Source organism: Anser anser (genome assembly GCF_964211835.1).
Source record: "Anser anser genome assembly, chromosome: 19".
In the NCBI taxonomy this organism is placed as follows: domain Eukaryota; kingdom Metazoa; phylum Chordata; class Aves; order Anseriformes; family Anatidae; genus Anser; species Anser anser.
The window spans coordinates 8,470,103-8,492,389 of NC_139740.1; the positions used below are offsets into that span (position 1 = coordinate 8,470,103).

The 22,287-nt window shown below is 53.7% G+C and overlaps 2 protein-coding genes and 1 long non-coding RNA gene across 4 annotated transcripts in view; 2 read left to right on the top strand and 1 right to left on the bottom strand.

Annotated features, from left to right (window-relative positions):
• Positions 1-235: 235 nt before the first annotated feature.
• Positions 236-19,644, bottom strand: CDR2L (cerebellar degeneration related protein 2 like). Its single transcript, XM_083805620.1, has 5 exons — positions 19,072-19,644; positions 6,931-7,043; positions 5,584-5,732; positions 4,436-4,600; positions 236-3,090 (listed from the first exon to the last, which is right to left on the bottom strand). Exons 1-5 carry the CDS (start codon positions 19,148-19,150, stop codon positions 2,205-2,207), a joined length of 1,392 nt encoding a protein of 463 aa, XP_083661746.1. The 5' UTR covers positions 19,151-19,644; the 3' UTR covers positions 236-2,204.
• Positions 7,075-18,387, top strand: LOC310884191. The gene is made up of 3 exons (XR_014574066.1): positions 7,075-7,993; positions 8,737-8,990; positions 12,781-18,387. It is a non-coding gene; the product is annotated as an uncharacterized lncRNA (long non-coding RNA).
• A 2,128-nt stretch (positions 19,645-21,772) lies between the features above and the next one.
• HID1 (HID1 domain containing) overlaps positions 21,773-22,287 on the top strand; it is a 28,969-nt gene continuing 28,454 nt past the window's right edge. Inside the window, exon 1 of one of the 2 annotated variants that reach the window (XM_083805603.1) lies at positions 21,773-22,058. In XM_083805603.1, the coding sequence (XP_083661729.1) occupies positions 21,993-22,058 (66 nt within the window). In that variant the 5' untranslated portion in view covers positions 21,773-21,992. The remainder of the gene's footprint in view (positions 22,059-22,287) is intronic. The other variant, XM_083805602.1, reaches the window with a different exon arrangement.

Sequence of the window (22,287 nt, forward strand, 5' to 3'; positions counted from 1 at the left end):
TGATTCACACAGTATTGTTTAAAACGGAAAGTGAAGGCAATCCTCTTCCCACACCTATGCAACAGCCAGATGCCTGCAGAGTAAACATTGGCTGACTTAAAACAACTTTGCTTCAGATATCCCACAGTACAAATGTTGAAGTACGAGGGCGTTGGTGTTTGTCACGCCATATACTGTGACAGCACAGTAACTGGGGAATACTCCGAGAAAATCAACTTGACGCTGCTTTTGTTGCTGTTGTTGTTTGTTTTTATTTATTTTTTTTAGACAACTGCTTTCCATTATAAATAAATAAGGCATGAAGGTTCTCCATACTGTTACAGAGCTGGTAGCCACGCTCGTGCTAATGGCTCCTAACGTTTCTCGAGCTGGGGGCCATAGGGCACCTGGAAATGCAGAGCATGGAAGCGAGGAGTGCTTGATGGTGGACGGGTGGAAGAGGAGACCTCTGGAGCGAGTGCAGTTCGGGCATCGCGCTCCTGCTGACTTACCTCAGTGGTACTCAGTTTAATAAATACAGAGGGCCGAGGGGGTAATTTTGCATTAATTCTGTTGTGAGTAAAAGAAAGGTAGCTCCTCATAGTGCCAAGGTCAAAGACTTGGAGGATAGTTATGTTTTAACAGTCTTCCCCCTCCAAAGCCAAATTCTGATTTATTTATGTCAATGTTGCAAAAATCCCAGCCATTTACCCGCGATTTTGGGTTGTAAGCTGGTGAAAATAAAATCCAAATCTGGCCTAAAGTTTCTCCAGACTGGTACAGAATAGGTAGCTTACACTGAACTGCTCATTTCTTGTGGCTCAGTGCTCAGGGTGTTGCCTAAGCTGTAATGAAATGCTGCTTCTCTGCCTAAAATACGTGTCTGACCATACAAGGTCAACATCTAGTTTATGAAAAATGGAAACTGGTGATTCCTGAGTCTGCAGTGGCCTTTTGGCTGTGTGTTTGCATGTCAGTGGAAGCAAAAGCGAGGAGATTTCAGTGCTGGAAAGTGAACTGGCACATGAGAGGTGACGACCTTTGGAGACGGTATCTCAGCCAAGATAGATTATTTTCAGCAGAAAACTGAAATCTGTCCTCTTGACTGGGAAGGTACTCAGAGCAAAAGCATGGGGGTATGTGTGATCAGCGCTACTGCCAGGGCCAGTGCTCCTGACACTGTACGAGTATAGTGCTTTTTTTCTTCTACTTGCACATGAGTCACTGCTAGGCAGTTTTGCAAGCCCATGCAAACTGTATTGGAGGAGCTTGCTACGATGGGGGCAATGATGTCTTCTTGAATAGCACAGCGCAGAGGGCTGGTACCCAGGTTGTGAGATGAAAACATGTCTCTGATACTGTAATAGCACTTCTTGCCTAGCTTGTGGGAAAGCCCTGGTCATCAAGTTCCTACCAGGCACAGTGATTCACTGGGGCTGAAATACTGGGGCAGATCTAAAGCGAGGAAATCCCATATGCCTACGAAGCCTGGAGAATATGGACTGAATTACTAAGAAACGCTGATGAAGACAGAACAATCAGTTCTATGTTTCTCTTCAAGTTTTTCCAGTTGCAATGAGCTTGCATTGTAAATAGCTGAAAAACCTGACTGATAAGAGAATGGCTTGAATAGCAAGAACATACTGCCCTTTGGGAAAGGGGAGAGGTTAGATGAAGGTCTCTTGGGTACAAGCGTAGGTTCTTAGCCATAAAACCAAAGTGGAGGCTTGGGCTGGTGCTCTTGAGCAGCCCCTGAAGTTCCGATGGCTTTTTCTGTTCTGCTGTGAAGCACCGCGCTGCGGCTGCTGCAGAGTGCTGGAGGACATCCAGGCTTTTGCTCGCAGATAATCGGATGGTAAAACAAGCTGAAAAGGGGGGAGGAGGTGAACGGTTTTCTGGTTTGTGGTGTGGCTTCTGTTGCTGTTGTGATGTCTGGCCGCGGCAGCAACTCATGCAGAGATCCATCATACAGTTTCTGAAATCCTCTAACTACAATGTACAATTTTTTTTTTCCAACGAGCTGCCCAGAGCCCAAGCTTAAAGACACGACTTGAGTCCCTGTGGCGTTTTCTTGCTTTTATACTGCGGACACTCCCTTCCCGTACAAGAATATAACATGAGGCCTCTCGAACCTTCAAAGCAGCGAGGCCACGAAGCATTTCCTGGAGCTGAAAGAGAAGACTTGGCTGGTGGGCTAGCACGTGGGAACTGTGGCGGGGCAGGGCTCATTTGCTGCTCTTGTTTTTCACCTTTGTGGCATTGATGTCTGCTTTTGTCTTCTGGATGCGGGAGAAGATCTCCTTAAAAAGAGCCTTGTACTCGGGCTGGCTCTGCTCCAGCCGCTTGTCCACGGCCTCCACGTGTTTGCTGATGGTCTTCTCCATGCTTTTCCTCTCCTCCAACTCGTATCCTTCTCCCCGGAAGTCTCTGAAGGAGCTGTCGCGAGAGATGGGGCGAGACGTTTGGACCCCCGCATGGCGCACGCTGTCCTTGTGCTGCCGGCATTTGCTCAGGAGCTCTTCGTACTTCTCCAGCAAGGCGTGATACTGCTCGTCCACCTCCCGCAGGATGGACATGCCCCGTTTGCGCACGTTGTTGGCGTGCAGTGTGTAGTTTCCCTCGTGCCGGCTCACGGCGTCCTTGGTCACGATGGCGTTGAGGGCTGTGTCGCTGCAGCTTTTCCGGACGGGGTGGTTTGGGGAAGGCGTCATGGACGGCCCATGACTTTTCCCTCCCTCCTCCTCCGAGAGGTCGATGTAGTCCGCCTCTGGTGCGTTATTCAGTGGCTCAAGGAGGGCCTCAGACAAGTTGTCTTCCCTGCTGAGCAGATACTTCTTGACTTGTTTCATTTGCTGTAGCTCGAGGAGCTCTGCTTCCAGCTCCTTGATGCGCAGTTTGCAGCTCTCCATCTCGCACACCCGCTGCTCGAGGTCCGAGTACTCCTGAATAACAGAGGTGTACTCTCGCTCAACCCTCTCCTTCCGCTGCTTCTCCTGATTGACCTGGGACCGTAAGGAGTCCACCATGGCTTGGAGACGCTCGTTCTCCCGCTCCAGCGGCTTCTGGTTGAACTCTGTTGAAGAACTGTGGACCTGAAATGCGTCTTCATACCTGAAAGAGAAGAAAGACCCCTGAGAGATTGTGACAGTCTGTAAAGGACTCAGATTGTGGCTTACTGCCATGTAAGTAATTCCACTGATGCCCAGAATTGCTGAGCTGATGGAGGGAGCTGTGTCTCCTCCCGTGTGCCAGGAAACCCCAAGGTGTGGTGGTGGCTCTGCTGGACACAGCGACTGGTCTCTGTCCCGGAGGACCTGCGGTCTCTGCTGTTCTGTGCCTGGGAGGTGCTTCAGGGAGAGGGGGAGAAGATTTACAAAATGGGGTAGGCAGAAAGAGATGTCTGACAGAGTTGCCTCTTCATTGCTCCCCGCCTGGGAAGCAATAGTATGCATTTCCCCCTTCCCTCACGTTGCTGTCAGGAAATCATTTTTTCCTCCTCAATGAAGCGCCGGTGGCATCCTATCTAGTTAGAACAGATTGGAAAAAGGAAAGCTCTATGGCTTCCCCTGCGAGGCATGGCTGGTGGCGGGGATATTGAACAGATTCCCAAGTTACTGAAGGGCAGAGTGACCTTCAGAGCTGACTGCAGATTGGCAAGGCACAGCACCGTCCTGAGGCACTGGGGGACGGTGGCACTGGGGGACCGTGGGGAGAGAACCACAGAGACATTAAGTGGATTCTGCTGGGGGTTAGGTTATGCCCTCATTACATCCCCGGTGCTGCTGCAGTAAAAGTGTCTTTTGTTTGTACCCTCTGGCAGTGGCTACTTTCTGCAAAAAAAAAAAATGTTTATTGATTGCTTATCTATTTAAAGAAGCCTCTATTACGGACAAAGCTGAGCAAGAAATGCCCTCACGGTGTCAGTGAATTAGCACAGGGGCTGGGTTTTGAGGAGGATCAAGTGTTCAATAGTGCTGAAGTTGTGCAGCATTTGGCACCATATAGCATATCATGGTCTGGGACTGGGGGCTGCCGGAGTTACTGGAGTCGGATGGTGCAAAACCACAGCACCTCTGCTGCTTTCAGCGGGGCAGAGGTGCTGGAGGGATGCAGCACAGGATGTGCTGGAGGGGAGGGGAAGCAGCATGGGCAGCTTCAGCAAAGGGTCTCCTTCACATGGTGTAGGACTGGGCAGGCTGGGCTGGGCTGGGGGAGGCTGGTTTGGGCTATCCCAGCTTGAGCACAGCATCCTGGCTGGCGAGGAGCCCTCTTAGCCCCCTGCCGCCCTCCCAGGAGAACGCCAGCCCCTCCAGGGGGCTCTGACTCAGAGCCTGGCTCCCTGTGGGGTTATTTGTGGGTTTTGGGGTACGTCAGAGGGGCTAACCCACTGCTGACAGGCAGAGGAGCTGGGGAGAAGGCTGGAAGCATGGCTCAGCCCCCCCCTGCCCCTCCATACCTGGGGCTGGAGCACAGCTCCTTCAGGCAGGGGAAGGTGTGGATGGTTCGGCGCCGCTCCCTCTTCTCCCGCCGGATGCGGAGCTGCTCCAAGCTCCGCATCTCCTCCACCTGCTTCTGCAGCTCCTCCACCTGGTTCTGCAGCCCCTCGATCGTTTCTGTCAAGCTGCAGACAGAGGAGAGAGCACAGGTGAGGAGGTGGGCACCGCGGCCACAGGTCTTTTGAAAGTGTTTTTTTTTTTTTCTTCCCCATAGAGAAAGTTGACCTGTGTAGAGTAATCCACATTTCTAGTGTGTGCCCTGGGAGCGTGACAGTGCTTGCTTTTGGTGGCAGGGGCTGCTCTCTGTGTGGTCTATCTTGGATGATTTTTTTTTTATTTTTTTTTTAGAAAAGGGAGGGGATTGAAGCATTGTCAAGGGATAGTACAGGTATGAGACCCTCTGACCTCAAATCTCTTGGCTAAAACAGTCGCCTCTGGGACGTGAGCGCTATCCTGGAATATCTCTGCACTTAAGGGCCCAAGCAGGCAGGCGAGCAGTTTACTCTTCCTCTTGTTTCCCTTGTATCTCTTGTAGCAATAAACACTGGGTGCAGACTTAGCTTTATTCTGGCTGCGAATGCAGTTTGTAAAACCACTTCAGCACTCCCCCTCTGCTCTGAAACTCCCTCTCCGCAGTTGTTGGCAAAAGATGCCGCAGCGCAAGGACGCGGCTTAGCCTGTTGTTTCCAGGGATGACCTTGATCACGGGCCTGCTGTACAAGAGGAGTTATTGACAGGCTGGGGTTTCAGCACCACCGAGCCAGGACTTCGCTAGGTGCTGGCTCTGTGCCTAGTGTGCCTGCTGGGCTGCGTACTCAGGACCTCCCTGATATCATTATGTGCCTCTTAGCCAAGGGGATTCACCCTCTGAGGAGGAACGGCTGCCGTGCCTCCCTCCTGGCAGCTCCAGGCACGTTTCTCCACCCTGCCCTGGTCCCAGGGCTGTCCGTGCTGTGGCTGACCCGCGCTAACCAGCATCAGCACGGCCGATAAGAGACTGGTTGGATAGCGAGAGCACGCTGCAGGGGAACGGTGGGCTGAGGGGAAAGGTGGGCTGAGGGACCCCCGGGCACAGCATCGCCGGGGCGAGGAGCAGGGAAGGCCGTACCACTGGATCTTCTGTTGGGATGTCTTGCTTTCTAGCACGAGCTTCTGGTTCGCCAGCTCCAGGTCCCGCGCGGTCAGGTCCAGCTGCTCGTAGACCTTTGCGTGCTGCTCGTTCATCTGCCGCAGCATCTCTAGCTGCTTGGTCAGGTACTGCAGGAAAAGATGAGACAAAAAACACTCCACGTCCCAAATCCAGGTTGTTTCACGTGCAGAAATTCCTATATCCTTAGCTTCCTGTGACATTGTGTCTTGTTGCTGCTTTATCCTCTATCTGATTGAAGCCTCTTCCAGTAGAGGTATTCATGCTACCCCCTGCCCACTGTAAATATTTGTGTTTAAAATACATCTGAACTTCTTCTGTCCTCTGTGAAGGGCACTGACCTTGGTCTGTCTCTACTCAGCTGCTTTTTTAATTCCCAGTACCCCAAGAAAGTTGATCTCCCTGTGACCGTGAGTCTTTGCCAAGGCTGACTGAACTGGGCCTGGTGGCTGCCTGACAGATCAATCGCGGAGGCTGTGTTTCTGTAGGAATTCAGGCTAAAAAACCTGAATCTGTGAAATATGAGGAGAGCTGTGGCTTCTGCTCAGTCAGACCCCTCCCTGCCTGCCTCCGTGCCAGTCTGGAGGGTTTCATCCTGCGCAGCCTGGCAGAGGGGCATCAGCTGGGATCAGACCCCAAATTTCAGGGTGCAGTGCTGCGGGGGCACAGCCAAAACCTTTCCCCTTTCAGCCGCCACGTGCTGCTCCCATGAGCTCCCAGCACTACAGCTCTTTAAATCATCACTTTTCAAACTTTTTAAATTCACAGATCCCTGGAAGCCTTGCAGAGGATGAAACCCCTCCTTGCACAGCGAGTTTAAGTCTCTGAGCTTGATGCTGACCCCAAAGGGTGCCTGAAACAGCAGTGGGGATGATTGCAGCTCTTTGAGAAGGAGCCAGTTTGTGCCTCTGACAAAGGCCGCTGTGTTACAGGGTGCTGAGGGGCTGGCTGAGAACAAACATGATTGTGAGCGCCTGGAACCCAGGCGAAGCAGCAGTGGAGCATGGAAAAAGGAGCGTGAAGGCGGGCGGGCTGGGAGAGGCCACGCGTGCCCCAGCTGCGATCGGTGCTGGTGCCAAAATCTGGCACTCACGTCTGGGCAGGGGGGCGAGAGGGGGGAAATAGCAGTCAGTGGGGATAGGGGTACCTCTCCGAGGCTGGGATCGGCTCAAGCAGACCTTAATCCCCCCCATTTCAGGCACGTATGGAAGGGACCTCAGCTCCCATCCCCTCTTTTCGGCGTCACCCCGAGGTAACAGCGGTGACCCAGCCGCTCCTGTCCCCGTCCTAGCCCGGTTCCATCCCTACCTCGATTTCCTGCACTTGCTCCTCGTTGGTGGCGTACATCTGCTGCAGGGAGTCCTCCAGCTCTTTGTTGCGCTCCAGCAGCGTCTTCCCCAGCTCCGCGGCCAAGTGCAGGTCTGGAAACAGAAGGGACAAAGCCGCTGCGGTTCCTGCGGCCGCACCGAGCACAGCGGCCTGCTTCGTGCTGGGCTGCTCTTACCAGCGGGTTTCGATGTGGATGTACGCTTATGGGACGTACAGGATCTGCCCTATTTCATCTTTTCGGGCTGCAAGAGCAAGGGGAGGCTGAGCTGGGGCATCTGCAGCTCCTCCACGCGATGAGGATTTGGTGCCCGGCTGGCTGCATCACCCTTCAGTGCTATCCTGTGTGCTGCCGGCCAGGATCAGGCCCACGAGGCCTGGCTGAGGCCGCAGCTCAGCACCCCCATCCCCATCTCTTGGGGGGCTCAGCATCCATCAGGATGAGAGTGAGGGTTGGTAAAGCCTTGTGGGGCCTCGGGGGTGCTCTGTAAATCATATTATTATCCGTAACGAAGGGAGTGTCTTGCCTTCCCTGTCAGCCCCCATCCATCACCCGCTAACAGACTGACACCGCGGGCTGGCAGCTCCTCCCCGCCATGGCCTCGGGGGGCTCCGCTGCTTTCCTCGGGGCAGCTCCGGGGGGCGAGGGCCCACGCTTTGTGCTCCCTCACTGCCAGCTCTGAACGCCTTTGGGAGGCTGCTGAGATCGTCGGGTGTTAGAACTGCAGGGAAAATAGACGGTGACAGCGTGGCCAGCTGAAAATACGGAGTTTGAAGTCTCTGGGGTAAAGAATCCCCCCCCCCCGGCCCAGAACTCCTGTGTTAGCCAAAGCTCGAGCTCCTCAGGTGATGCGGTTTGTGGGCCCATGATAGCTCAGCTGGCTCTGATAATGTCCCTTTGCTTTCACAGAAATTGGCTGTCTTTTTAAAGCCTGACCTTCTGTGATTGTGTGGGTTTTCATTTTTCCTGGTGCTTTTAGAGAGGAGTGCCTAGCTTGTCTGGTGGTGGATTGCGACTCTGACCTTAAACCTTCAAAATGAAAAGGTAAGGAAACATAGTAGTGTGTGTTATTATTCTTCTATCTCTGTTATGGTTATCACACAGATTTTGGGTGAATAAGGACTGGCAGTCTTGCAGTGTGTGAAGGGACCTGGGTGTCCTGCCCTGGCATTTTCTCAGCGCATCACAGCGCTCGTCTCTAGCCTGCAGTTAATGATGTGTTTTACGGAGGCTCTGCTGGGGCTGGAGCACTACAATTTCTTCCTGCAGTTAATTTGGCTACGCAGTTGATTGGAAAATGGTGATAACTTGTCAGAAGGACAAGAAGAAGGGGAACCAGGACCCCTGGGATGTATCCTGTGCCTGGGAAAATTGCTGATTTCGGATGTCTCATCATAAACCAAGGCTAACTGACTTTCCAGACACAATTGTTTGTATGGGAGGAGAGCTGGGAGTGCTTGGGATGCGATCCTCCTGACAGATAATGATACATTGTGGGAAGCACTGTTACGTTATTAATTTGGGTGACAGCTGCTTTTCTTTCTGCGCAGCCCCTGCGATGCCAGGGGCTGGCTCCCCAGCTGTGGTCCCCGCCAGCAGCTGCTCCATGTCCTCGGGTCTCCCCTTTAGCCTGGGAATAGGCACTGCGGGGTGTTACTGCAGGATGTGACCTTCATCCTCATCACACAGTGACCTGGTCTGAGGGCTGTGAGTGCCATCAGGATATAGGCACGTGTCCCCACGGACAGACCTCCTTCACCTCCTTTTTTTTTTTTTTCTTCTCCAAGCACCAAATTTCTCCGGTTTCCAAAGTGTCCTTGGGGGACTGAGTGTTTGCTGCACCAGCTGGGGACCGGGGGCACAGCCAAACTCCAGCAGAGACAGAGGAGAATTTGTGCCCTTAAGCTGCTTGGGGCTGCATTTAACGGCACTGCCACCTTGCCAGAGCTGGTGTCCTTGCTAGATGGGCACATTGCAAATCACACTCGTCCTGCCTGATCTCCACAGCAAGGAGGGCCCGACGCAGAGGAGCGGGCTTCAGGTAATGAGTCAAGTGTGTCCCTGTCCCCACGGATTACCCCAGTGCTCTCCCACCATATGGCATCCAATTTAATCAGCTGGGGTTGAGTTAAGTGGATTAGGCAGTGCAAGATCCAGCATTGTAATTTAAAGGGCTCTGTCAGCAATAATTTAATGGGGGAAATGGGCAGCGTTTGGGGACGAGTGGGAAAGAAGAAAGAACAGGGCCGAGCTCCAAGGAGGAAATTGATTCTTCTTTTCCATTTTGAGCTTAAGGGCCTGGGAGACTCTGGGCTTGAAGGACATGGGGGAATTGGTTCTTTCAGGGTCTTTAAACTGCCTCAGCCATCAGCACGCACACGCTCCCTGCCTGCCAGCTAAAGCATCCTCTGTAATCCTGTCTCGTCACCCCCTTACGATGCCTGGGTCCTCTTCCCTACCTGTTGGTCTCCCCCAGGCTGTGGGAGTATGCGGAGGGAGGGGACGCTGCATGGAGGTGCTTTAATGTCTTTGTTAAAGCAGGTTCATCTCGATCTTGGTGCTAATCACAGCTCTCCTCAGGCTTGGTAACACACAGCTCTGCTCTTTAGAGACCTCAGGAACCTGAAGCTGGACGTGAATTTATCAGCGGGCTGTTTGGGAATTTAAGGATTCTCTCTACACAGTGCTGTGGTTTCCTCACTTTTTTTTTTGTAATTCCTCTTTGCTCCTCCAGCACCAGCTCGGCCAGCCAGTGCTGTGCGATGTGCCCTAATTTAGCAGTTTTGCTGATGCCTCCCTTCTCCCCCCACTTCTCCATGCAGAAGGAGAAAAAAACATGGGGGCACAGCTGTGCTGGGGGCACCACCCACAAAACAGCCAATGTTTGGCTTAAAAATGGTGCCTTTAGGGATCCCAAACAGGGGGGGCTGCCTAAATCCAGCTTGGGAGATGCAGACCGCAGATGCAAACTGTCCTGGGTGATACCAACTCTGTGTCCTGTGGCTCTGCGTAGTGCTGTGAGCCCCGGTGTGACCCCTCTAATTAACGGTGTGACCCCTCTAATTAACACAGCTGAGGAGACCCCCTGTGTCCCTATCAAAGAGCTGTGCCTGCAGAGTGAAGCAGAGGCAGGGAGGCTCTATTTCCCTGGGAAAGGTGCCTTAGCGAGGAGGGAGGGGAAGGGAAGAGAGACCAAATGGTAGAGAGAAGGGGAAGGGAGCCGGTGTTGGATCGAAGCAGCGCCTGGGTGCTCCCTCCATCCCAGGAGACAGCCGCCTGGGAGCTGCAGGGATGGGGGCCCCGTTGTAACCACACTGGCTCTGCATCACTGGGCCCCTGAAAATCCCGATCCAAAAACCCGCAGCAGGTTGTCTTTAGCTGAAAGAAGCTGCATCCCGTGGCGGTGCTGGCGCAGGCAGATGTGCCCTGCGTGGGGCTGCTGCAGAGCTGAACGTGTCCTGGCTGCCCCAGCTGCCCCGGCAGCTTGCACTAAGGCACAGAGGAGGTTTGGAGCTGCTTCTGTGCTCCTGGTGCTGGCCTGCACCTGTTTGGGCAGAGCAGAGTTTGTTCCCTGAAGGATGCTTTTCCCCAGCCTCCACTGGGGCTCTGGGGGAGCCTGGAGCTGGGCAGGGCGTTTTTCAGCTGTTCTCAGCACAACTGTGACCCGGCAGCTATTCAGTGTCCTCATAAATACAGCATTTGGGAGGAAGCCACCATCTGGAGCAGCTACTTCGGGCTTTCCCCCACCTTCTCTCCCATGTCGAGCGATTTGTGTATTTTGGCTGTGAGAAAGCACGCCTGCTGCTCCAAGGTGCTGGGCTGGCAGTGCCCGGGCAGAGGCTGCTGCGGTTTGTTCCTTGTCTTTAAACATCCCAGCCCTCCCCTGGGCTTTTGGTGCCTTGGATGGGCCAGGTTTGATCTGTGTCCTCAGGAAATGCTGAAGTCTGGGGATTTTCAGCAGGCACTGAAGGGCTGGTGCAGTTACAGGGGTTTTGTCCCTCGGTAGAGCTGACAGTGACCGAGTCCCTCGAGAGAAGCAGGCTTTAAGGGGGTGTTGCAGGTCCTTTGGCTCACGGCGTGCAGGGCTGTATGGAGGCTGTGTTTGGAAGTCCTTCTCAGCTCAATATCTGTTGACGTTCCTTCCTAAATGGCTTGCAGGGGAGGAGCAGCCCTTTCTACCTCTGCAGATGGCAAATTCACCTGCTAAAGAGTGGGGAGGAGCAGCCAGCAGGGCTCTGGTGTGGGGGTCTCTGGAGGAAGTTCAGGGTGCTTGTTAGCTGATGGATGGGGTAGGCTGAGAGTTAAGAACTGATGTTTAATGCTGTTGACGTTTAATTTAATTGCATTTGCTGTCTGCTCCATTACACACGGGTACTTAGAGTCAAGGGTAGGTGCAATTATTCCTTTCAAAATCTAAATAAATGATGCCATGCTGGTTTACCCCAGGGTAGGGTGCGCTTGCTGCTCATTTATTTTTCTTAGTTGCAAGGGATTGTGCTGTCTGGGTACATTATGATGAAGATCAGCTTTTGTGTATCACTTACTGCTGCTCCACGACAGGTGATGGAGCGAATCTGCGCTTAGCCCTTATAAGCCTTTGCAGTGGAACATGCTGGGGTGCAGGGGAAGCAAGTGTCCTCACTCAGCATCTCACAAACATCACACAGACATATGTGGATGTGGAAAATCTGTGTCTATGCACCCATTCCACAGCTGAAAGTGTTTCCTATAGCCAAGCAGAGCTTTCAGGGAGAGCCACCACTGTTGTTGCTGAGGGATGGATTCTCCATCCCTTTTACACTGACACAACTCAGACATTTCTACCAAAATCTGCTTTGCACTTGATGTTCTTTGTGGTTTTTGTGCTGCCGTTTTGGTGTAATTGGGTGTACTGCAAAGCAAGCCCTGCCTCTGCAGTGCACCGAGGGTGAAAGGTGCCCCTGGCAGGGCTGGCAAGGGGTGAGGGCAAAGCACAGCCACGTCCCCCCTCTTCCATTCCCCATTTCAAACTGGTTCTAGCTAGGGTGAGCTGATGCTGGGCACACGGGCGTTTCTGTTAGCCTAATGAGATTTGCTGGATTGCCTGCGTGCTTTTGTTCTTCCTTTTCTTTCCCTTTTCTTTTTCCTGTGTAATCTGTTACGTACCCATGGGCTGCCTTTGGCTATGCAAGCATCCCTGGTGGTGGTAGAGAGATCCGGTTGGCAGGGGGGCGAGGCAAGAGCAAAAAGAGCAGTTCCCTCCATGCTGTCCCTAAGGCTCTTGTCACTGGAGTAAAAGTGCCACCAGCAAGGACTGGAAAACCCTGATAGGGAATGAGGGCAGTGAGCCTGCCTGCCCCCTGTGAGCAGCTCTCCATTTTCTGGGCAGGGAAAGGGATCGGGGTTGTGCTGTGGGGAGGCTCTCCAGCTTTCTCAGACCCTGCGCTTGCTCTTTGCTCTCTGTGCTTTTCAATCCTGCTCAGTGTTTCATTTCTATCACCTCTATTTTTTTTTAATTCTTCTCAGGTGACCAGCAGGCTTTTTGGTTTAATTGATGCTCTCCTTTTTCTTTCTGCTCTCTGTCCTTCAGTGCCCTGAAGTCTCTCTGGGCGGGGCAATATATTAATATCTGAGCCCTGGGTTGGTTGCCTCTGCTTATAAGCTGTATGTGTCTATTCAAACCCTTACAGAGCCGTCCCATCCCCGTGCCTGCAGCAATCAACGTTCATTTTGCTGTGTTGTTAGAGCCTGATAACACAGAGTGTGTTATTAGACCATGGTCGGGCCCCATCTGTGTCTTTCCCTGCTGCTCTCTTATCTAAACAGCCTCATTGCCTCTGTTTGCCTTGTAGGCTAAAATGGTTTCAAAGAGCTCACTGACGGGTGGCTCGGAGGCTCTGATAGTGCACCTGGATCAGAAAGCATCCTAAATAAAGATATACAAGTGGAGTTGTTGGGAAGAAGCAGCAAGGAAAGGAGAGAGAAAGGAAGCTGATGCTTTCCTGCAGGCACCCTTCCTCCAGGCAGCAAAGCTCTAGCTAATTAATTATGTGGGGATGCAGAGAACCGTGAATGGAGGCTTTCACTCTTTCAAAGCTAAAGACCCAGATGTGGACTGCTGCCACGCGGGACCTTCCCCAGTGGTTCTGGGGGGCAGGAGGTTGTCACCGAGCCAGGACAGACAGCGAGGATCAGCACCAGGGAGGCTCAGCATGTCACCCGCTGCTGCCCCACGGTGTAGGGTGAGCACGAGAAGAGCCCTGAGCAAAGGCAACCTGCAAAGGACAGGTCAGTGTGCTGGAGCAGAAGGGAACGGCGCTTCCAGCAGTGGAATGTCACCACCCCAGCAATGTCACCTCTCTGGTCCTGGTTGTGCTCACACCAAATATTCTCCTATGCTGCCCTCTTGCTGGTGGCAGGACCAGGGATCCGGAGCAGTTTGGTCCCTTGAGGAGTGACCAAATTTCAGCGCAGCTGCTGCAGCCCCCCACAACCGGTTACTCCCATCTGCTGCTTCTCGCGTGCCAGCAGCATGTAGGTACGGGGACGATCCCTCTTCCACAGATGTGGTTACAGCTAAATGCAGAAAACAGCCTGACCCCCTTGCAGCAGCCCCAGAAACCTGCTGGCCCCTTCCCTAGCAGCCCCTCTGCTTGGCTTTGGAGAAGTGTTGTCTCGCGTGGTGCTGCCCCAATCCTGCTCCCTTCCCACCCGCTGCTGGTGGATGCTGTGAAGCCCCATTGCTCGGGGTGCTGTGATTGTGCCTGGCCCTGCTGTTTGGTGCCTGGCTGTTGGCACCAGCTGGAGGCGCTGGCCTGCGTGGGAAGTGCTCCTGGCTGCAGCCAAGTGATCAGTGCCACGTGTGGAGCGAGGCAGGAGGAGCACGGCGCTGTAGCCTTTCAGCCTGAGGTTACAAGGAAACAGGGGGATCAAATCCTGTTTTTCTCAAGTTGGTTTTATATATGGCCATCACTAGTCCTGACTGCAGTGGATACAAACAGGATGTAGGACGGTGCCTCCTCCAGGAGCTCCACACCACATCCAGCATCCCAAAGCAGCTCTGCCTTGAGGTTTGGTGCTCTGGGGATGTGCTGCGCTGCTCCTTGCTCTGCCTCCTCCTGCCCAGAGCAGCTCCTGGCCACCTCTTCCCTTCTCAGTGCTTCCTTGTGGGCCAAGAAAATGGCATCATAACATCCTAGTTCCATCACTGTGGCTGCATGATGGGGAGAGGTCAGCATGGACCTGGACACTCCATGCTCTAATGGCCAAAATCTTCAGGCAGGAGACAAGGTAACCGAGCAGCACCAGGGCAGCTGCACTGCACGCTGGATAAACTGGAGCAACTTCCCAAAGGACTGCAAAGGAACACGCTGTTTAAGCCAGCAAAAGAACCGTCACCTTTTGGAGAGAAGGCTGACAGCTGTTTGTCAAACACACATGGAAGGAAAAAAACAAAAACTAATATAAAATCACTTAAATTCCCAGCTGTGCAAAGACCAGCAGTTGCATAACATCTGGTCTCGTTCCTCTGGGGTATTTTGTACCGGAGGCATTTTTCTTGGCCCATACACCTGATTTTTCTTGGCCTGTGCGTCTGTTTTTGAGCATGGTCCGCAGTAGCTTTGGAAGCCCTTATGATGCATTTGGTGTGAGCGCACAGTGGTCTTCTAGAGCCGCGTGAGGTGGGAATATATCCCCGTGCTGCTTGGGGAACGCCTTTTAGCAGAGGAGACCGGCCGTGTGAGAATGAGCTGTGCTTAGCCTGAGCCCTGGCGCTGCTTTTAGCAGAGGCAGGATGGGACCCTCGTGCTGTCCCACCTCTACGTGGCTCCTGGCTGTCGCACTGACTCAGCGCCCTGGCACCAGCCAGCACGGGCTGGTACGGAAGAGAAGAAAAGAATGGAAAATGCATGGGTGGTGGGGGACAGCCTCCAGGGCAGGGTGTCCGCGCTCAGTTCTTGGGCTCCGAGTCCTCAGGATCAGGGCTGCCGTGGGCAGGAGGGCCCTCAGGGCTCGGGCTGTAAATCCTTCGTGTGCAGCCTTGCCAGCGAGAAACGCCACTGCTTAGCTGGTTGTTTTAGGATGCGATATACAGAAAACTGAACTTTATTATGTCCCCCCTGCTCCCCTTTGTCTCTCCTCGCTTCTTTTCCAGCAGTTCCTCTAACTCTGCTCCCTCCCACAGCTGGAAGTATGTGCCTGGGGTTCAGCAGGCATAGAAAGGAGTTTCTGTGCGAGATGAGGAGGCAGATCCTGGGAGTTACTGTGTGGGACTCCCTTACGCCTCGTTTCCTTGCCTTCTTCACATAACGGCAATTTTTATTCTAAGACACACATTTTATTCTAGGAAATATATACATGCATGTATGTATTTTCTCCCTAGAACTGGAGGTGCTCATCCCTTCCTCATCTGAAAGATTAAAATAAGCACCATCTTATTCCCTTGTGATTTTTCTAGTTCCTCTGAACATTTCCAAGCAGCTCGGCAATTAGTCACTGAAAACTTTCCACTTCCACAAGCTACCTGGGGCAGTGCAGTGCTAAATAAGCGTGTGGCTCAGCTACTGCAGGCAAAATTGACTGCTGGAGGGCAGGCAGGCTGCGGGGCTCGTCCCCAGAGCTGGGCTGCTGGGATAACAGCAGCACGAGGGGTGGATTTTGGGGTGCTACATGCTCCGCAATGCAAGGAGCTGTTTGGGCATGCAGGCTGTGAATTGCAGCTGCATGGACTGCCCGGTGTAGGCTGGGCAATGCAGAAAAGAGGCAGGTACGGCTGCTAGCGCTGATCCCGCTGCTCCAGCCAGGGGCTGGTCACTGGCCTGCTGCTGACCCTGGGTCTTCACACAGATGAGTTAGGAGAGGTGCCAGCTCAGCACCTTGTGTCCTTTTCCTTCTTAGCATGCAAGCACTCAGGTGTTTGTCAGGAGGAGGAATTAAAATAAGATTCTTAAGTCTGGAGACCTTTAGAGGTTACAGTCATGAGGTCCTTTGCATGCAGTGCAGGGGGTTTGGCCCCCCCACAAAACCCACAAAAGGTTCTGTGGCTGCCCAGGAGGAGAGGACTGTTGGTCTCACAGTGGTGACGGGGCGATGCTGGTTCTTGTCCTGCCTCCAGCCCTGCTGGTTAACTCACTGAGCTGTGTTCAGGCTCCTGGAGCTGCAGGGGGGGCGTTGGGAGCCCTCCTCGTGGGCTCTGTGCTCTTTGGCATAGACCTGGATGCTGGCAGAGGGATAGGAGGGAAGAGCAGGGGAAGCAGCAGGGTGACTGTGGGAAGGACTTGTTTTAGGAGATTGTTGTGGGGGAGATCAAGGCTGGAGGAGGTCAGCGGCCAGCCGCTGGAGATGGGCTCTGCCCCGGGTGGATCCAGATGTGACTGAGCTGCCACATGGCTGTTCTCAACGCAAATGCTTCTGGTGGACAGAAAAGGTGTCCCCGCTTGTCCGCAGCTCAGCCTCTCTAATTTTAGCTCTTTTTCGTTCTCTCTGGTTCTGGCCGCACATATATCCTGTGCACAGGGTATGATGCAAGCGTAGCCACATCAGTTCCCCGTGGCTGGAGAGAGGCTCACTGCAGCCGTAACCTGTCTTAGTACTTAGAGGCACGGGTCCCACAGATCCCCCAGGCCTTTCCCCAGCCTGGGCAAGGTGAGGCTGCGGCTGAACCAAAGCACTGATGCTAGCAAGCAATGGGAGCTCAGTTTTTAGAGCTTTCTTCAAACCGTTGTAATTAAAACACCTCAGAGGACACCACTACTATTTCCTGGATCTTGCTGCCTCCAAGGTGACGCAGTCGCTGTGGGCACTTCAGGGTGGGGAGAAAGAGGGACTGGGATTTGTTCTCCTGGATAAAATGAGTTATTTCAGCAAGCCAGAGCTGTGTGGAGGATGGGGAGGAAAGTAACAGGTGCTCAGAGTGGAGCTGAAGGCACATTTTTCTCCGTGGTGCTAAAATGGTTAATTAACATAATCATCACAGAGCTCCCAGTTAAGCCATCCGTTGCTTAGCAAACAGTTTTGGATGTAAATGTAGTAAATATTTGATGATGCTGTGTGATGACAATAAAGGCCCAGCAACCAACTGGTTCACAGCAGCACCTTCCTCTCTCCCCTAGCTCGGGCTGCTGCTCGTTTCTCCCACCCCTTGCTCCCAAGCACCAGTCTCTAGGCTTACACTTTTGTCATCTGTCTTTCTGGCTGCTGCCAGGCACGGGTTTCTGCACAACCCCTGGCTGTTGGCACGCTGATCCTCTTAGTAATGCCGGCCCAGCTCCTAATCAGGCTGCGCTGGATGTCTCGCGCTGTGCTTCCACCCCCCAGTTTCCAAAGTGACAGCTTCAGGGCTGTGCCGTCCCCAAAGGCCTCCGCGTGCTGCTATGGCATACGTGGACAAAGTCTAGCACTGTCCTTCGTGATGCTTTGTGCATCATGCAAATTAATTACGGTCGTAATTACCCTGTAGGACCTTTCCAGTTGGCTGATTTCAGTTAAAGCCGTCTCCATCTCTCCTTATGAGTTAGTCCAAGCCCCTATTCTTACAGGGGGCAGCAAGCCCCGCAGCTGGGCTTTGTTTTGGGTCTGTTTCTGCCTCCAGTCCTGGGTGCGCTCAAAGGTGGAGTCTATCCCCAGCATCAGTCCATCATCTGGAGCTGGTTACGCTGTGTTTGGACTGCCAGGACGGAGCAGGGAGCCTGGCCTGCAGCAGGAAGGTGTTCTTATTGTCGGGAGCCAGTGCTGACTCACGAACCTGACACCAGGGACAGCGTTAGGCTGAAAAACACAGTCCTGCGTTGTTTGACACTCCCAATATTCGTTTGTAGTTCTGCTGTTCCTCAGCTGACATCCTGCCCCTGGACTGCTGCCCAGTCCCCTTGTGAGCCATGGGAAGACGTCACCCAGAAATGTGAATTTCTGAGGACTCAAAGGCTGCACTGTTTACCCAGCTGACAGCTCCATCTCCATCCCCTGCCCCACTTTAATATCAGCGTTGTGTTCCACAGAACAAGGCCCAGTATCCAGCTACTAATACTTCCTGTTAACAGAGAAACGGGGGCTAAAAAAAACAGCTGCAAAATCCCTGGGGGCTGGTTATTGTTCACTGCCGGGCCTCTGTCCTGCAGCTGAAGTTGTGTAAACTTTAAACCATGACATAACGGACTGGGAGCGACGGTGGGCAGAGGCACTGCAGCTGGACTGCATGCCTGTACTGACAGTCAGCTGGCTCAAGCAAACGTGGAACTGTAACAGACCTGTAGCGCGGCACGTATAGGTCTGTATTTGGGTACTAAAATTTTTCCCTACACATTGACAAATCAGTTCAGTTTATTCCTGGGCTGCTGGTACGAGACGGGATTTCTTTCAGTTATTTGCTTGCTGTGTGTTGACTCAAAGTATTAAGATAAGCATTAAAATAAAAAAGCCCCAAATATACACAGCTACTAACTGACCAGCCTTACGATAAACGTTACATAGAACTAGTGCAAATGTAGGCGCAGTTACTTCAAAACAAGCTACACAAGTGAATGCTTTTATTTCTCTAACAAACCCATTTTTGCTGTCTGAACCTTGGCATTCATTTTTCTCTCCTTCCCAATTTTCCCTGCTTTTACGGCTGATCGGAGAAATCTCCAGAAGTAATAAGGTGACTTAGAAGCTGAAGATCCCTTTGGGCTCAGGCTTGGACAACAAGAGCTTTTGGGAAACGCTTTCAGCATCCTCAGCTTAGCAATACATTATTTCTGATTTTTCCATTTCTAACTAGCGTGCCTGCTAACTCTGCCTGCAACTGCTTGGAGATGAAAGCAACGTCAGAACTATATCCATGTCGTATTCCGCCCGCAGCAAGTTTTCTGGGGTACCGGTTTACCATAACACCAAAATTTCACCCGCCTGGTGCTGAGGACAGATCTGAGCTCCCTGCCTCTCTCTCTCTGGTTTAAACTTTCCCTGGCCAGGACAGCGGCCGGGAGCAGCGGATCGGAGATTTCCATGGAGGTGCTGCCGCAGGACGAGGCGCTGGTTTCGCCAAGCAAGCGTAAGTCTTGTGAGAAGCTACCCCATCCCTTCCCCCAGGATTTACCCCATTTTTTTTGCCCTCCGGTCCCGCTGTCCCTCGCGGCCGGCCGGGTGCCCCCCGACATCCTTACCCTGCTCCAGGTCCTGCTGGTCGTACCAGGGCTCCTCTTCCTCGCTCTGAAACTCCTCCATCCTGTCGGCGCTCAGCATTTAGCACCGGCGGCCCGGGGAGGCGAGCAGCATCCGCGGACGGGGAGACCCCGCCGCAGCCTCCAAAACCGGGGAGCGGGGCCGGAGGCAGTGATGGAGGCCGGAGGCAGGGATGGAGGATGGAGGCGAGGATGCGGCCTCGGTGCCCGGGCCGGGAAGGGGTGGCACGACGTGGCAGCCGGCTCCTGGTCGCTGTCCCCGCTCCGCCTGCCCCGGGGGGAGGCTTCCTCCAGCCTCCGGGGCCGGGGGAGGCTCCGGGAGGGGGGGGATTACACGGGGACGTGGCTGCCGGGCCGGGGGGGCACGGCTTGCACGGGGCCGGGGGATGCACAAAGGAAGGAAGAGGGCCCGGCGCAGCCAGGCAGATCCTCTCTCCGCAGCTCGGTGGAGACCTCTAGCATGGAAATGCTGCAAGGAAACCCGGCGACAGGGAAGGGGGAGGCGAGGCCGGGCCTCCTCCTCCTCCTCCTCCTCCTCCTCCTCCTCCTCCTCCTCCTCCTCCTCCTCCTCCTCCCGCCCAGCCCAGCCCAGCCGCACGGTGCCTCCCCTCCAGGCAAGGAGGAGGGTGGCAGCCGCCCCCGGGGCTCTGCGGCTCCCCTCCTTTTTGTAATGCCCCGGCCACGGGCTTCTCGGTGGCTTTGGGAGAGCCCCCAGCTTCATCTCTGGTGGGGATGTGGTGACCTGCTCTGGCTCGGTCGGTTTGGATGCGTTGCTCTTCAAGGTGGTGATGGAGGGTGAGGACGACAGGCACCATCCCATATAAACAGCCCCATAGCATCACCTTAGCCTTGTGTCTTCTTGTCCTCCAAGTTCTCCGTTCAGCACAGCGATGAGAAAGTGGTGCTTATACGGGCTTCTCTCTCCTTGAAGACGAATTCATGATTTTCTGAAGGGTGGGAAGAGCTTAAAATTGAGAGAGATGAGGAGCTGTAGAGTCTAGAAGAGATGTCTGTTACATACAGTTAAGTTCAGAGGAAAAAAAAAAAAGAAAAAATATCCTTGGGATTTTGGTACTTGCTTATCTGTTTAAGAGAACAAGGATTAGAGAAAGCAGCCTTTCTGCTACTTGCTAGTGTGGAGTTTGGTCCAAGGAAATTTACGTGTCCTTGTTAGACCCAGAGTCTATCAGAGACTCTAAGGTACAAATTAACTCATATAACAGCGGGTTTAGATGATTTTTTTGCCTTCTGTGTGATAGAACTCCATGGATTTATACCCGATTGCACTACCTTGCAGTGGTGCCTACAGAAAAGGCAATATAAGATGTTATGCAAGAGCAGACTGTGCATCCAGAAAAGATGTGATCTGTGGCAGAAAGCTCTGTCCAGTCCAGCTGTGACAGGCAGCTAAGGGTCCCTGGGTTACAGCACTGCTTAGTGCTTGGCCCTTGAGTACAGCAGCAGAGGAGGAAAATAAAGCAGGGAATAGGAGAGGAAATTTTAGGTGATTCTGTTCCCCTTCTCTCCTCTCAGGCCTCTTGATGCATAGCTACATACTCCCAAAATTCAGTGACTGCCTTGAAAGCTTTTTTCCTTAATGATGTTGCAGACCAGAACTGAGGAGTCTCTTTTAATCTGGCATTTTTAACTCAGCGGTTATTCAAGCCCTTTTGGCGTGTCTGGGAGAAAGCCATTCCTATCTGACTTCCAGAGCTTTTTCTGAGCAATTCTAATATAGAAATGGGGAAATCTTAACTGTGAAAGATAATTGCCTTGAAAAGTATTCTGTTCCTAGCTATAAATTAACATAATTCATCCATGTAGCACAGCCGTACTGAATAAGTGCTTGGATGCTAAGTCCTAGTCTGTTTGACAGCAAAAGACAGATTACATCTGATTTATTGCAAATATTTTCTCCTGTTGGCTTTACAAGAGTATCTCAGATCTGACCTGTCACTCGGTATAATGAACCATTGGTGATTTCTGTACAGGTTGTACGAGAATTCCCACAGCCTGCCTCAGCTGCGGAGCCAGCACATTGCTTTCATTTGCAAAATGATTGGAATTACCTCATTTCCTCCGAAGAAATGAGGTTTGCAGAGCTGCGCATGTGAAATGTAACTCAGCGACACCAAGAAGACCTGCTCGCAGTTCGTAGATCTGCTCAGTGCAGGAAATAATGACGGCAGCTTTAAAACCAACATTGATCGGCTGCTCTGAGGTGGTCGGTGAGGGCCAAACCCTGCACCCCGGTCCCCGAGGGCACCCCTGGGTGCCCCAGGCTCGTGTCCAGAGGGTGGGGAGCCACCAGGCTGTCCCAAAATAGCTGAAGGGTGCTGAGGGTGATGCTCGTGCCTCAGAGGGGGGCTAAGGAAAGGTTATGGAGGTGCGGGTATGGGGATGAAGAGGAGAAAAGGGGCTGCTGGTGAAGGTGGGGGGTAGAGTGGAGAAAGGGCTGAGGGGGAGATGGCGGAGGGAGCCTAGACCAGAAAAAGGAAAGTGAGGAGGGAAAAATCATGAAGAGAGAAGGCGAGGGAGGGAGCAGGAGCACGGGCAGTGGGAAGGAAGCCTGCATGGGGATCATCAGGGGATGAGGGGACAGCAGGGCAGCGCCCGCCAGGAGGAGGAGGGAGGCGAGGGGTGAAGCGGGGAAGGGATGACAGCTGGAAAAGGGCCGGGAGCCGGGGAAGGAGGGAACGAAAGAGAGGGAGGAGACGGGGAGGAGGAAGGTGCCTGCGTGGAGGCGGGATGCAGGCCGGCGGGGGACGAGGAGGAGGAGCCGGCACCGGCGAGCCGGGCTTGACAGGAGGAGGGAAGCGGGGATGGAGGCAGCGGCGGCCCCAGCCGGGGAGGAGGGAGCAGCGCCGTGAGGGACGGCCCGGCCCGGCCCTGCCCGCCGCACCATGGGCAGCGCCGACTCCAAGCTCAACTTCAGGAAGGCCGTGATCCAGCTCACCACCAAGACCCAGGTGAGGGCCGCCATGTCGCGGGGTGGCTGCGGGGAGGGGAGGGAGGGGAGGGGGCCGCCATGTCGGGAGCCGCCCCGAGGGGACCGGGGCGGGCTGACCGAGCCCTCCCGGCCGTGACAGCCCCGGTGCTGAGGGCAGGGCTGTTACCGAGGGTGGCCGCGATTTCTCCTCTGGGGCTCCTCGCGTGCAGGGCTGCGTGCCCTGAGGACAGCGGGCAGCAGGTTGGGCC